Below are 14,929 nucleotides of genomic sequence, written 5' to 3' on the forward strand. Positions count from 1 at the left end.
TTCCCCCTACCCTCCCCATGTGAAAAGAAAACCAATTAAAAATAAAACAAGACTTGCATTGGTTTTCAAGCTTAAGAGAAACTCACTGAGTTTTTTTTAATGCTGAAATTTGTTTTAAATATCCCCTAAACAGTAAACTACTTTTTTTTTTTGTTTAAATTAGCACTTTGTCTTTAGTTCCTCTACCCTGTGCCACAGAAATATCATATAGGGGATTGCTTGAGTATGCCTGTCTAGAATATCTTTTTCATGGTTGTATTTGTCCTCAGACTTGCTGAAGTTCCAGAATCTTTTCTGAGATCACTTATTCAAGATTGTGATGGTTCTGACTAGCGTAGGAGGCAGCAGTGTTTTAAGTTGCAGGATACCTTGCTGAAAATAAGTTCAAAGCTATCTGTGGGTTTCTGTATTTTTTTTACTTTTCGTATTCCACAGTTATGCTCCATTCTCAGTGAAAGTACCCTTTTTACTCTGGAGTAGTGAAGGCTTGTCAGCAAGTGATGTGTCTTTTCAAATGTCATACCAGGAGTTGCATGCTTGCTCATGCTGCTCTAATTAAATCCGTAATACTGAAATGATCAAGTTGCTAAATTGATTTGAATGTTTCAAGTGCGAGTGCAGGGGTAGCCTTCATGTATTTATTTTAACTGTATTGTACTATAGGAAAGATGCTTGTTAAAGTAGTTGGCTTTTATTTATTTAAGTCAAGCAACTTTTAAAAGATTTTAATGTTCTCTTTGGGTCCCTTTGTCTAATCTCTTTGGTCATTTAGACTAATTTCAGGAGACATGGATGAAGGGGATTCAGGATTTATAAAATTTAAGCAGACCTCAGATGATGTTGTCTCACTTGCACCTTCAACAGCAGACTCCATTTTTCTGGAAGGTATGGAAGCTTCTGTGCTTTTCAGGACTTTTTCTTACACAGCCTTAAAGTAACATTGAGATGTATTTACTCTTCTTGTTGTTAATGATGGTAACGAGGGATATAGTTGGGACAAAAGTTATTAATTATTGAAATTGAATGTGCTTTTGGTCTAGATGCATATTCTATATCCCTCCGAAGTGAAATAGAAACAGATGCTCATGAGTTTGAGGCAGAGTCTTGGAGTGTTGCAGTGGAACAGTCTTATGCAAAGAGGCAAAAGAAAGAAGTTATAAAAAGGCAAGATGTCATTTATGGTAAGAACACTATTATTTCTTTAAAACTTTTTACTTTAGGAACTTCACATTGATTATCGTTGTATTCTTTTCTTGATAGTGATGTGATACCTTAGAAGAAGTTTATGGACAGCACCAGAATAGCTTGCTTCTAGCAAGATCTAGAATAACAAAATATGGCTGTAAGGAGACGAGAATGTCATATAGTCCTCAGCGTTGGTCTGCTATTATATAACCAGCTCTACCTAGACATCGGCTATTTGTTTAGTCTGCTATTAAAAATCTTTGAAATATGAAGATTTCAGAGGTCCTCTACATAACTTGCTCCAATGTTTAACCTTCTGATGCTAATGGAAGTTATTCCTAATGTTTGATATAAAGCTGCCTTTGCTTAGAACTACCACCTCTTGTTTCTCTTGTCCTGTCTGGCACTCTTGATACCAGAAACAGTTTGATCTCCAATTCTTAGCAGTTAGGAATAGTGCTGAATTCATCTAAGTAATATGTGTAGATTACACTAATTTCATGTTTCATCTAGAACAGTGATCTGCATTAAAGCAGAATTTCCCGGGAGTTACTTGTCTTTTGTTATTTTTACTGAAAAGCATACTCGGAAGTACATAAATTCAGATACTAAAAATATGTATTGTGTGACAGAGTTAGAGGAGGTTTAGTGGTTTATACTGGTGAGAAGGAAGTAGTAGGCTTTTTTTTTTTTTTTTTTTTTTTATCCATTGAGGGTTGTTTATCTAGCTGTTTTGTTGGTCACTTGCAGAGGATGGTGACTTTCAGAGCCTGCTCTTTTATATCTCACTGGTCACTGCACACCGTATAAATGACCCATATTTTTGTATTTCCCCTTACCCAGAACTAATGCAGACTGAAATGCACCATGTTAGAACACTGAAAATAATGCTGAAGGTGTACTCCAAAGCCATGAAAGAGGAACTGCAGTTCCCGAATGCGGTCATCAACAAGCTCTTCCCCTGTGTGGATGAGCTGCTGGAGATGCATGCGCAATTCCTGCTCCAATTAAAGGAGCGGCGAAAGGAGTCCTTGGAAGAAGGCAGTGACCGAAATTACATAATCCAGAACATTGGAGACCTCTTGGTAAAACAGGTGCGAATTAAATTCTACCAGCATTCTTCAGCCTTTTAAATTCCTAAAAATCTAATTATAGGATAATGTTACAGTTGTGTAAAGGTTGATAGAAGACTGTTTAAGATTATCATCCTAGTATAGTGTGCGAATATGACTCCTAGGATCACACCCGGTCACAAATAATATGAAAAGTTCTTTAAATGTTCTTTGGGCATGTGTGTATGCATGTTATTTGCTATATGACTACTGCAAATTATTTGTTTTTATTTTTCATCTGTTCTGAAAGTACAGTAATATACTGCTGGTATCCTTCCCAAACACAGCTGTCACGCACTTAGTGCTGAGCTTCTTGGTTCTGAGCAGCGAAAAAAGAAGGATCTTTTAAACTGATTACAGCTACTTTTGATTTCAGCACCTATTCTGATACGGAGTGGATGCCACAGCTTCTTTCGTATACTGTGATCTCACCTTTTATAGTCCTCAGTCTTTTTAAATGCAGAGTCCCAGAAATACTTTTATAAATTCTCATTAAGACAGCAATCAGTTAATATTTGGTTATCTTGTGGTATGCCAAGTTCTCAGATATCACTGCATAAATTTCTCATTTATGGTACAGAAGAAATTGAAATATTGAAGAGATGTCTTAGAAATCAGTTACTATAAAACCATGTTCAATGTGGGTCTTGAGTATATTTACCGTTAATGATTTATATATTTAATACTTATATTTCCAATTAGTTTTCAGGTGAAAATGGGGAGAGAATGAAAGAAAAATATGGTGTGTTCTGCTGTGGACACAATGAAGCTGTTAGTCACTATAAAGACCTGCTCCAAAACCATAAGAAGTTCCAAAACTTAATAAAGGTAAACAACAATCAGAAACCTCCCATTCTTACTGTGCAAAGTGTACTTGACCTCTTTCAGTTTTATTTTATACTTGAAGATCTTTGTTAATATTGAATGAGCTGAACGTATGATACATACTCTTGATATTTGATATGCTGTTAGCTTCTTGTATTTTAGATCTTTTGAGCTGTTTGGGCACACAGCTGGAGTTAACAGGTGTTAAATTTGGGGCAGGCAGGTATTTTTTCTCTTAAGAGCACCTAAGACTGGGGAGTAGAGCATTTGTCCTGTTCATGGCACTGTCACTGACTGCTGTGCTGTGTGGCTGTCTTTGTAAATTGGTTTGATGGTAAATCAAATCAGTGATAAACGCTGTTGATAAAGTAGTATAGAAAAAGTTGGAGCCTTTAGTCTAGTTTTGCCCACTACGTCATCTTTCCAAAAGCAGAAGATTGGCTCCAGGGCAGTTTGTTTATCTGCTGTACAGTGTAATGCACAATTAATAGGAAGGGCTGAAGAAGCACAGCCAAACTGGAAGGCTGTAACCTGAATCTTAGCTGGCATTGCTCAGTCCTTGGTATTCTCGTGTTCCAGTCGTTAGTAAGTGATACTGTGTGAACTTTCCTACGTGGCTCTGTAGTTACAGCTCATCTTAACTATTAGTCTTTAAAAGTGAGAACCCTTTACTTTCAAGAAACTAAATACGTAAACAGAGTAAGTTTTAAAATAAATAGCCTCAGCCCATGTAAACAAAGATCTTGGTGCTATATTCTGCCGTCAGGATTGCTTTGTATCTTCAGTCAGACTAACTAGTGCGATTTTGATGCTTTATGATCTTCCCTTTCTAAACAGAAATATGTTTCTGTACATAAACATACTGGTCAACATACAGTGGTAAAATAAACACATTTTATTCGTTGCAGACATAATTTGTCTGGTAGGTGGCTGGTTTTAAAAATATTTTACTTTTCTACGTAGTTAAGGACCGACCCTATATAGAAAGCAATCAGTTAGCAAATAAGCAAACAGCTCAGACTTGGAACTTTCTCTGTTTGGCCTCAGATTTAGTTAACATTTAGTTGAAAATGATATCTAAAATATTTTTTTTCTAGCATAAGAATCAATTTTTTGATGTTGTCATGAGTTTTGCATTTGTAATAGTATGCAGATGATTTTGTGATTCTATAACTAATGGTATAAAAGCGTTTTCAAACAGAAAATGTGTGAATGAAGAGGAGAGGGAGGTAGAAGAGTGATATATACAATGGATGTGATGGGTCTGTCTTGTTTTCTAGAAAATCGGCAACAGTTCCATCGTGAGGAGACTTGGTGTTCAAGAGTGTATCCTTCTGGTTACACAGCGCATCACCAAATACCCTGTCTTGGTGGAACGCATTATTCAGAATACAGAAGGTAGTTTCTTTAATCTTTCCTAGAAGCCTGACAGTTGTCGTCACATCCTTTTTCTCCTACGTTTTGTGCCTTCTTTCCTCAGGCAAGGAAGACAGGCGGGGACTGCTTTATTACTGTTCTCTCACTTGTTAGTTAGCTGGAGATGCAGTTCTAGATGCAGATACAGATCCTTCTCGCCTCATCAGAGGGTTGAAAGCAGTGTTCAGTTTCAGGTCTACAACCACAAAATCAAAGTAGTTAAGTTTATCAGTTTCTTAGAGATTTAGAGCTCTAGGAATCCATTTATTTGTTTATTTTTAAACTCAGGCTCTTAGGAAATACTGTCAGATGTTTAGTATGGAACCTTCCTGTTAAAATATTTTTGAATGAGTCATATTTGCATTCCAGAGTTGTAAATGGGACTAATTACTATCCTTCTCTCCTAGCTGGAACTAAGGATTATGAAGAGCTGACCCAGGCCCTTAGTTTAATTAAGAACACAATCACTCATGTAGATGCCATGGTAAATGAGTGTGAGAAAGGGCAGCGCCTGAAAGAGATTATGCATAAAATGGAACTAAAATCATCTGGGAAATGCAAGAATGGGCTTCTCTTCCGGAAGGATGATATGGGACAGAGGCGGCTTCTGCTCGATGGGATGCTGTACTGGAAAGCTGCATCAGGGCGACTGAAAGGTAAAGGACCAGGAAAGGGAAAAGTACAACTAGGAAATGGGATTTTGCTTTGTTCTGTAGCTGTTTCTTACTAATCGATTGAGCATAAAGTACAATGACAATAACCCACTTGTTTAATAGGATATTGGAGGAAATAGCACTTGTTCTATTCCTGGCTTGTCCAATAAGCATCTCTATAATGGTGCATGATAAGTTCCTTATGCTGTTTGCTTATTATCTGTCTGATCTGCTTTCCAATTCAAGTGGGAGGTCTTTAGGTAGATGACAAAGCCTTGAGTCATACTGACTTAGTCTCCTGTGGAAAGACATTATCTTGTGCGAGCTCTGGTTCACACTTTGAAAAATTATGTTGTGTCAAACCCAAGACACCTTTGTTCTTTATAATGTTTGTTTAGCCAGAAAATCAAAACAGCATTCATCAGCGAGTATTTTAACAGCTTCATTGCTCAAATGTTCAAGGAGAAGCTTCAATGGAACATACAATGCAGCGAAGAGTAGCTGATACTATGAACATCTGCAGTTCCAGAAGAATCTGCTGTTGAGGGAGACTTGTTCCATCTTGACTGTTTGAATGCACGTGTAGGATGCCTATGTAGTTGTCTTCAGGCTTTAAATTGTCTCTACTTGAATTCTGCTGGTTCTGCACATGTCCAGCCTGACCCTGGACAACCCCAGTGGAAAGCAGAAATCAGCCCAATATTGCAAATGTTGATGCACTAACACATGGCACGCGGGAGACTTAAGTGACTTTTTTTTCTTTGAGTCTGCACCAGTCTAGTTGCTTCAAAATCTTTTTCTTTCTTTCTGTTATTACTGTAGATATTCTGGCAGTCCTGTTAAATGATGTACTGTTGCTCTTGCAAGAAAAGGACCAAAAATACACATTTGCATCAGTGGTGGGTATTGGTTTCATATTTGATACATTTACTTGAAGTGTTTTTGAAGGTGATAGTAATTGCAGAAGAAATAAAAATAGAAATATTAGGTAGATGTTACGGTAGATTCAGAAGGAAAATGAAGTAATAAACAAGCCAGTTACTATAGAATCACTTTTCCTGAGTAAGTTCTGGTATTTGTGAATCTCTCCTTCTGTCATTTAGAGCAAAACAGTGTTCCCTTGTCTCCATCTAAGCAAATTTTTTGAAACTGTTCTTGATTTCTGGGATCCAGAAGTTTTGTTTGACATTTTTTGTTTAAAAAATAAAAATAAAAAAATAAGTCAAGTGTCAAAACTGTCATATGAAGAAGCCATAGTGGTAAAGTTTGGTGTTGCAATGTTACAGCTCATGGTGGCCCTGTATAAGTTAAAAAAAAAAACAGAAGGGAGCTAAGTAGCACAGACTCCAAAGAATTGTATAATGTAGTGCAATACATTTCACAATACATTTCATATTTTCTTTTACAGGACTCTAAACCACCAGTTATCTCGTTACAAAAATTGATTGTACGAGAGGTAGCTAATGAGGAAAAGGCAATGTTCTTAATCAGCGCTTCCTTAAAAGGACCAGAAATGTATGAAATTCACACAAGCTCTAAAGAAGAGAGAAATTCCTGGATGGCTCACATCCGCAGAGCTGTAGAAAGGTAAATTATGAGTAAAAGCCAGAGCCTCCTCTTCCCAGGACTTGTCAGTACAAGTTTATTGTAAAAATGCATTTGACTGTTGATAAACTGTCAATGCAAGGCTGAAGCAGGCAGTTTGTGCACATTTATTGGGAAGAAGCTGCTCATAAAGATGCTAGAAAAAACAGCCAAAGACTTTGTTCTGCTTTTTTTAAAAAAAAATAAAATAAAATAAATTGGTTCACTGATGTCAAATGCAACAAAGCTTTGGATAAGTGAAAAAGATTGACACACAAGATAAACAACATCCTAGGCATAATCTTCAGGTTGAATGCCAACGTGATTTTAAGTCTTCTAATGTGTAAATCAAACATTCCTGTCCGCTTTTTTACAGCTGTCCTGATGAAGAAGGAGGAACGTTTAATGAACCCGAAGCAGAAAGAAAGTCGGCTGAAGCAAGAGCTGCAAGGTTGAGAGATTTCCAAGGTAATGACTTAGATACCTATTCTATGAGCAGCTTCTCAACATCCCTTGTGACTTATAACTGTCTTAATCTTTTATCACGTGATGGAGTTGCTCCTTCAGAAGTCCTTCAAGGTATTGCAAGATTGCATAGAAATAGTTAAGTTTAAAAAGTCTAATAAGCCTTGCATGCTCCTTGAGTTTTTCTTCCAGCTGTTTATTATATCTCTGATGCTCTGACTATGAAATAAATGGTAATTTTCCAAAGTGAATATTGTTCTCTTGACGGTGATTTAGAAGGTAGAACTGTGTTTGTTTCTTCCTTTAGAGCGTTTGAGCATGAAAGATGACCTGATTATGCAAAGTCTAACCGAGAAGCAACAGATTTATCTAGAAATGTCTGAAATGAATGGGTTTGAAGATAATTCCCAAGGAGCCCGATCTAGGCTACTTTTTCGGGGCGATATCTCAGAAAATCTGCAAGGAGAATCACTTTTGAAGTCTGCAGTGGTAGAAGGTAAATACAGTGTGGGAATGTGTATGTGTTCACTCAGGTGCAGAGGTTGGGATAAGCACTGATCTAAGTACATCTTGTAATAATTCTGTATAATGCTGTTCAGACTCATTCACTCTAATCTCCAAGAGAGGTAGAGTGCACCTGTTTTTACGAAGAAGACCTCCACAGTTTTGATCTTTATTTACTTATTTAAGATCAACCCATGGAGTCTTCAGATGAGTTTATTCAGATGGGTACTAAGGCAATCTAATAACATAATAACCCTGAAATGTAATGTTGTATCAGGGTTCTAGATTTAAACAGCCTATCTAAAGACAGCATATTTAGAAAGAGAATAAACACAAACCACAAACATCATTTTTAGTTTGACCAAAAAAAAACAAAAAACATTCGAGGCTGGATTATCAAACTTGTGTTCAAGGAGGAGGTCATCTTCACTTACGCAATATGAAGAGCCTGTAGTAAACAGCAAGTCGTGAAGGAAAACCCATCTGAACTGTAGAAACTCTTTCAAACTACCCAATATTTAATGTACTTGGTGGCTGGAAAAAATATATATATGTAAATACACAAACCCGAATTTGTTAGCATGATGAGTTTGTCTCACTATGTAGACCTGGCTGTGTAAATAATATGTTCTTCTTCTTCCTAGCTGAAAATCTCCAGAACCTTATCATCACTCACTTAGGAAATGGATCCTGTCAGCCTGAAGATAGCTGTGCACCGGGACTCCCCAGGAGAGCAGAGACCTTTGGGGGATATGACAGTAGTCCCTCAATTTCAAACAACAGTAAGAAAGAGGGACTGTGGGGGTACTGTGCTGTGTTTGTTGATGCACTGTTAAAAAGTGTAGCATTCATTTAAGCTTCTTAGCTCTTTACTGTGCTTCTCTGTACTGACTATGGGCTAAGAAAAATGAATTAATTGAGGCTCTGATGTAAGGATATTAAGGGAACTTCACAAGAAGTTCCTGAGAAGAGGATAAGAATAAATTCCTAGCATGCTGTATCAGCATGCTGTATCTTTCGCTTTCAGTACCAACACTAGAGAGCAGAGTAGGGCTCTTGGTGTAATGTTAAAGGTGCTACCTTAACACATATTTTCTATTTACCACAATTCCACACAGAATTTTAATTTTCTTGAAAAAATAAGCTTGACATAAAAACCTAGGAAATGTGAGTTCAACTGCTTGCTTTTATTATAGAATGACAAAAATTGAAACAAGTTTTCGTATCTGTGCAGCCACTAAAGAGTTGCTGAATCCTTAAACAATGTAAATCGTCCTTTTTGCACCGATGCTCTCAGTTAATTGATGAAATAAGTGGAAATACTAGATACTGTTTACCTCCCTTCATTTTGCTTCATGCAAAGTAGAAAGGTCTGTATTTCACTGGTAGCTTATCCCTGGAATCCTTTCTTTTGTCTGTGAAAGGCTATATATGCCTGTCTTATTATAGGTGCTCTATACAGTACAGTCTCCATCTCCCCCTAATTCTTTCCATGCTTATGGTGGTGCTGCTTTGAATAAGATTTTTCTACTCCTGAGTATTCCATGTAAGGAGTTTGCAATTCTGGTAGCCACAGACGATCATTTTCAGTCTCTATTGCGGTTGTTTCACTTAAAGTATCATAATGTGATTTGAACATAATCTCACTATTTTTTTTTTTTAACCCGTTCTCCTCAAGTTTTGTACCTTTTTGAGCAGTCCTGCTCTCACTATTGTCGACTTTCCCACTTCTAATGAGCATGGATAAGCCATGCAGTAGCAAAATGGTTCTAACTTCAAAAAGTCACGTTTTTTTTTTGTTTGTTTGCTTTGTTATGCAGTGGGTTTTCACAAGCTCAGTCCTGGTGAACCACTCACATGCCACTCTTTTTTTTCTTTTTTTTTTCTTTCAGATAATAGTCTTGGGAAGAGTAGTGGTAGTGACCAGAGACAATGGGACTGGAGAGGCCATGCAGTAAGTTCAGACGTGCATCTCCAGGACCTCCCACTGGATGCAGAAGAAGGATCTCAAACTGTACGTTGGGCTTGTTTATGAAGTAAATGTGTTTCCTCAGGTTCTTCATTACAATAGTGATGCTGAACAGCCCTTGCTAAGCTGAAAGTTGTAATGTCTGGTAGGGCTAGGCTGCGAAAGAGTTCTAACCGTGAAATTACTTGACTCTAAGGCTATTTTGTGGGGGTGAGTTGATGGTTTATAGCTTGCTGCTTGAGAGGCATGATAATTTCGTTCTGTATTTGCTCATTTGATGCTGTATCTTTAATGTTACCTTTAATGACCGTGCATCTCCTTCTGTACTATGATTTAAGTACTTTTGGTATGTGTCCTTCCGTGCATGGGAGCAATCTCTGCTCCAGCTATAAACAATGTTCCCTGGTGAGGTGAACCCTTCCAGCATGTTCTGGCAGCACTACCAATGTCCAACAAGTATCTCTAGCGCAGATCATTGTTTTTGTCTTTTTTCAGAGTGATATAACAAGGCTGGATGACAACAGTGGTATTCAGCCCACCATAGAGTCTCAGGTATGTTACTTCTGCTGTTAGGAAACCTAATGGGAAATAGCTGTATAATAATAATAATATCAGGCAAAATAAACAGACCAGTATTTTTAATGGCTGTGGAACCACAAGCTCATAAACAGCCTGTACCTTATGACTCCAAATGCATTCTGAATGTCCCATTAGAAAACAAAGATGATTCTGGCTATTTAGAAGTGCATTTCAAAGAGCTGGCTAACTACTTCTTTCTGCATCTTTGGAGAGATTGTATGTTCTTAGCTCACTGGCAGAACTTGCCTCTGAATCTCCTGTGAGTGCTGTACTTGTGTAGTGATTCAGTGCTAGAGCATGGGAGGAAGCGGTCATTAAATAGCTCATATGAAGAAAACTGGTGATGAGGATTGCTCCCTGGAATCCCAGTGAGCTTTGCTGAGCACTGACTCAATTTGAGCGAGGACCAATATACTGAAATTCGTTGTGCTTCTATATTGCTGTATTGGATGTTACCATGTTAGAATACTCTTGTAATCATTCTTCCAGTGTGTGTGTTTTTGTACATACTACAGATTCTGTCCATTATTTTAAAAAGAAAAAAGTCTAATGCTGCAATGAAACAGCTCTGTTTCGGTGTCTAAATTTTATTTTATTTTTTTTATCCCATCTGCCTCCCCTCCTCTTCAGCTTGTCCAAAGGATACAAAAACTGCTACAATTGCTCTTCAGTCTTCAGGTAAACCACTATTCTACTCTTCAAGAGGCCTGTTAGGCATTAAATATAATGAAACGTACGCAGTTGTAGAGAAGCTACCTTGAAAATATCCCCTAAAACTAGAGTGAACTGTAGAATTCAAGACCTGAGACTCAGGGAAACAAACACTGGTATTTTGAAAGAGGTGTTTTATCTGTTGTCATATGTGATTGAATCCCTTTTCCTCCTTATTTAAGTACAGTTGTTGCTACTTTGAGCTTCTGTTCTGTGTTTTTCTTTTTAAAATTATGTTAATATACACTTGTCTGCATATATTAGATATTTTTTACTGTAACCTTGGAATCAGTAATATTTTGAGTAATTTTGTCAGATTCAGAGTAGAAATTCTAGATGCAAGAAATGCTAATTTTGACAGATGTAATCAAAACTTAATTTCTCAATAGTCAATAGTGATGGGCTGTACAAGGTAGAAAGTTAGATCTGCTCTTGAAGACAAAGCTGTCAGTCACCTAATCTGGTAGATACTGTTGTCTTTTGCTTAGCTGTATGGGGGTTTATTCGTTTTTTTTGTTTGTTTGTTTTTGAGCCAATGTGCCTCATTTTGGACTTCTCATTTCCATTCCAGGCAGTGATATCTCAGCAGGACAGCTACATTGAGATGCAACGAGCCACCATGGCAGACCGGGAGAAGCAATACCGGCTGCAGTCTACACGTGGCAACCTGCTGCTAGAGCAGGAGAAACAGCGTAACTTTGAAAAACAGAGAGAAGAACTGATGAATGTACAGAAACTTCAGAACCAGCTGAAACTGGAGCAGCAACGCTGGGAACGGGAAAGGAGTCAGCAGCAGAGGGAACTAGAAGTCACAGAAGTCCGGCTGCAGAAGCGCGAAGAGGAAGCTCGGCAGCTGAAAGACAAGTTGATTCAGGATAGAGAAGAATTCGAGAGGCAGCGAGAGGCCTATCAGCACGACCTAGAGAGGCTGCGGGAAGCTCAGAGAGCAGTAGAGAAAGAGAAGGAGCGTCTAGATCAGCTAAGGAAGCTGAAAAAGCAGAACACGGTGTCTGGCACATTCTCCCCCGAAATGGGACAGGTAAGGAGTTTTTCTTGGAGTTCTGTTTTGTGCTTGCTTCTGAAAGAAGGTTGCCCTTTTTTGCAGCACTAACCCATGTTTGTTTTTTACTGAGCTACTTGTGCCATTATCTGAAGTAGCTGGAGCTGGCTACTGTCAGAGTGATCAGGGCTTGGAAATTCTTCAATGTCTGTGAAATTCTACCCAGACATTTGCTAATGGGAGCATTTAAAAGAGACAGACAAACAGACAGAACAAGAGAGAATAAGTTATTTCTGAATGTGGCTGACTGCAGTTTTTTTAAGTACAGGAACTGCCGATTGCAGGCAGGTGATTGCAGAAGGTGCACTACATTGGCAGTGTTCTATACAGTTGATTTCTAAAGACATCTCTTATGTTTCAAAAAGTGAATTTTGGGGTCCAATTACATTGGCTTGTTTATTACTGTCTGAAAGTACAGCTTTCTGTCCATTCTGTCATTACCTAATGCAGCTTGCCAGCTGCTGCAGGGAAAGTTAGCTCCATCCCTGTGAGACCCAGTACACTGTTGTGTTCCTTTGCTCAGTGTGATATTAAGCAGTTGAGTTGCTGAGGATCTTTTTCTCTTCCTTCTGTTTGCCAGCGTATTTTGAGGTTTGTCTAGCCTATTGCATTTCTCACAAGAAAGTGCTTTGTGCTTGCAGGGTTGAGGGTGGTCTCTCCTTGTTGTGTCTGAGATAATGAAAGTACCTGTTTGACTTAAAATGCCTTTTTCCTCATGTAGAGCCAGATGCAAAGCCACTCCGTTAGCTTCAATGGAGAAGGGGTAGAACCATCTCTGCCAGTCTTGAAAAGCTCTGCGAGAGTGAGCATCTCTGGAATAGACTACTTGGAACGGCCAGAGCTGGTTCGTAGGGACAGTACCACCCTGGAGAATCGTCCAGTTCTTGCACTGAAGAACGAAGTGCCAATCCATCTCCTGAGTGCAACTAACCAGATACAGAAACCGGCTGCAGTTCAGCAGCAGATCCCTACTAAGCTGGCCGCTTTTACAAAAGGAAGCAAAGAGAAAGGTGGGAAGAGCAAAGCATCTCACAGGACAGACAGTTCGGGTAAGTATATTTAAATGGATTTCTAATCACTGCCAGCATCACAAGGAGACAGAACACTATACTTTAAGCCTCTGACTACCCATGTGGAACCCAGAAATTAATGTGCTACAAATTGTGGGCTCTTGAAGTCCTTAAGTTAGGAGCTCAATGTGCATGTACATCTTGAATTGGAAATTTAGCCCAGATAGATAATGTTGGAAAAGGAGTGCTGTAAGCCAGTAGGACAGCATTATGGTGAGCATTTGTAAACCTGGATATAAAATCTCGCCTAATTGTAGTGGTAAAAGAAAATAGCAAATGTTTTGCTTGTTCTGTATGAATGAAATGTTTTGAGGCTGTCTTAACCTCTTCTCACTATGTTCAGAGCTGTAATAACACTAAATGTGGTGCCGTTCTTAGCACCAGTCAGTCATTAAATACAGTTTTCCAGGCCAGATCTGAGATGCTGTATGTGTTGTGGAGTTGAAAGGGGCTAATTTTGTCAGAAATAGAAGCAAGTAAAAATACAGTTACCTTGTCATGGTGTAATTTCTGCTGCTAACTACTAGGTACCAAAGTAGTGATCTTTGCCGATGACAGACACAATAAAAACCACTTTTTCTTTACCACTAAAAATAGCCTTTCTGCCAGCCTGAGAAAAGGGCCTATAATTTAAAGTTACAAAATTATCTCCTTAGCTTTATATAGGATTCTGAGCTGACAAGCCTGCACGTCACTTGGGCCTACACTACTCCAGCAGACTCAGGGCCAAACCTGCCCAGGGAGTGGGGCTGTTTTTTGCATGTTGCAAAAAAGTCTGTCTCTGCACCTGAAGTTTAATAGAATTACAGACTTATGTTTCTTCATATAAATGAAGCCTAATACCCCCTTACCCTGAATACCAAGTATGGGTAAATGGGCAAATAGAGCTCTAATACTGCAACTCTCCAGCTTTATTTTTAATAGCTGTTACATAATGATCCCTGCAGTGGAAATGTACTTAATGGTGTTTTTCCAAAATTTATATGAAAGGCCTAAAACACAAATATATTGGTCTCTATTCTCTCATGAGCATTAGTGGGATGCGTGCTTTTTATGCCCATATGTAGATCTTAGAATAAAATGGAACAAGACTTTCTGTACAAGTGGCAAAATACTGGGTATTGAATTTGGTTTTCACGACATGTAAGGAATGTTACTGAGAGGAGTTCTTTGGATCCAGAATAACCGTTTCATGAATTGCTTTTATTGTTGAACGTAAGAAACTGACAGGCCATAACACCACGATCGATGTACTCTGCAGCTGAGCAGCTGTGAGACAGATGGAGAGCAGAGACAGAAGTTCATCACAGTTCTGTGTGTTAAAAGTAGCAAATAGCAATGGCTATTTGAGTGCTAGGGACAAAGATATTTTTTTTCTCTACTGTGCTTTATAATACAAGATTTTGAATTTGCGGTTGTCAAGCTGGTAGTAACTGCATTGGAAATCCTCGGGGAGAGGAGAGGGAAAGTGTACTCACAGTCTGAACAGCTAAAGAGAAAATTTAAGTAACTTGCAACAGAAGCAACAACTCTTCATGGTATAGCAGCTTCCTCAAATATGCAAAGGTGTCTGTATTGTGGGCTTCAGCATGAAGCAGTGAAATCAGTGAAGTGCTGCTATTGTCAAATACTGATTTTACAAATCTTTTCTTCAGCATCTGTTGATCAGAAGCAGCTGATTCCCCCTAGGCTCGTTGGACGAGAGGAGGGTATCCTCAGAGGCAGGCGATCAGCAAGTCCAGTCCTCCCAAGCAGCCAGACCACTGCATTCCAGACAGGTATTTCTTGACTAACTT

General features: G+C 38.6%; 1 protein-coding gene across 1 annotated transcript in view; it reads left to right on the plus strand.

The window, feature by feature from the left end:
- Positions 1–14,929, plus strand: part of ARHGEF18 (Rho/Rac guanine nucleotide exchange factor 18) — a gene marked incomplete at its 5' end in the record, with an annotated part of 45,798 nt that overhangs the window by 25,699 nt on the left and 5,170 nt on the right. The window contains 17 exons of the mRNA XM_084302878.1: positions 773–885; positions 1,041–1,181; positions 2,029–2,279; positions 3,000–3,125; positions 4,403–4,520; positions 4,946–5,194; positions 6,014–6,090; positions 6,600–6,778; positions 7,152–7,243; positions 7,548–7,736; positions 8,389–8,526; positions 9,637–9,758; positions 10,209–10,265; positions 10,923–10,970; positions 11,575–12,042; positions 12,785–13,112; positions 14,789–14,911. Coding sequence (XP_084159004.1) covers positions 773–885; positions 1,041–1,181; positions 2,029–2,279; positions 3,000–3,125; positions 4,403–4,520; positions 4,946–5,194; positions 6,014–6,090; positions 6,600–6,778; positions 7,152–7,243; positions 7,548–7,736; positions 8,389–8,526; positions 9,637–9,758; positions 10,209–10,265; positions 10,923–10,970; positions 11,575–12,042; positions 12,785–13,112; positions 14,789–14,911 — 2,819 coding nt within the window. The remainder of the gene's footprint in view (positions 1–772; positions 886–1,040; positions 1,182–2,028; positions 2,280–2,999; positions 3,126–4,402; positions 4,521–4,945; positions 5,195–6,013; positions 6,091–6,599; positions 6,779–7,151; positions 7,244–7,547; positions 7,737–8,388; positions 8,527–9,636; positions 9,759–10,208; positions 10,266–10,922; positions 10,971–11,574; positions 12,043–12,784; positions 13,113–14,788; positions 14,912–14,929) is intronic.

The sequence above is a fragment of the Netta rufina genome (assembly GCF_964035555.1).
Source record: "Netta rufina genome assembly, chromosome: 28".
Lineage (NCBI taxonomy): Eukaryota > Metazoa > Chordata > Aves > Anseriformes > Anatidae > Netta > Netta rufina.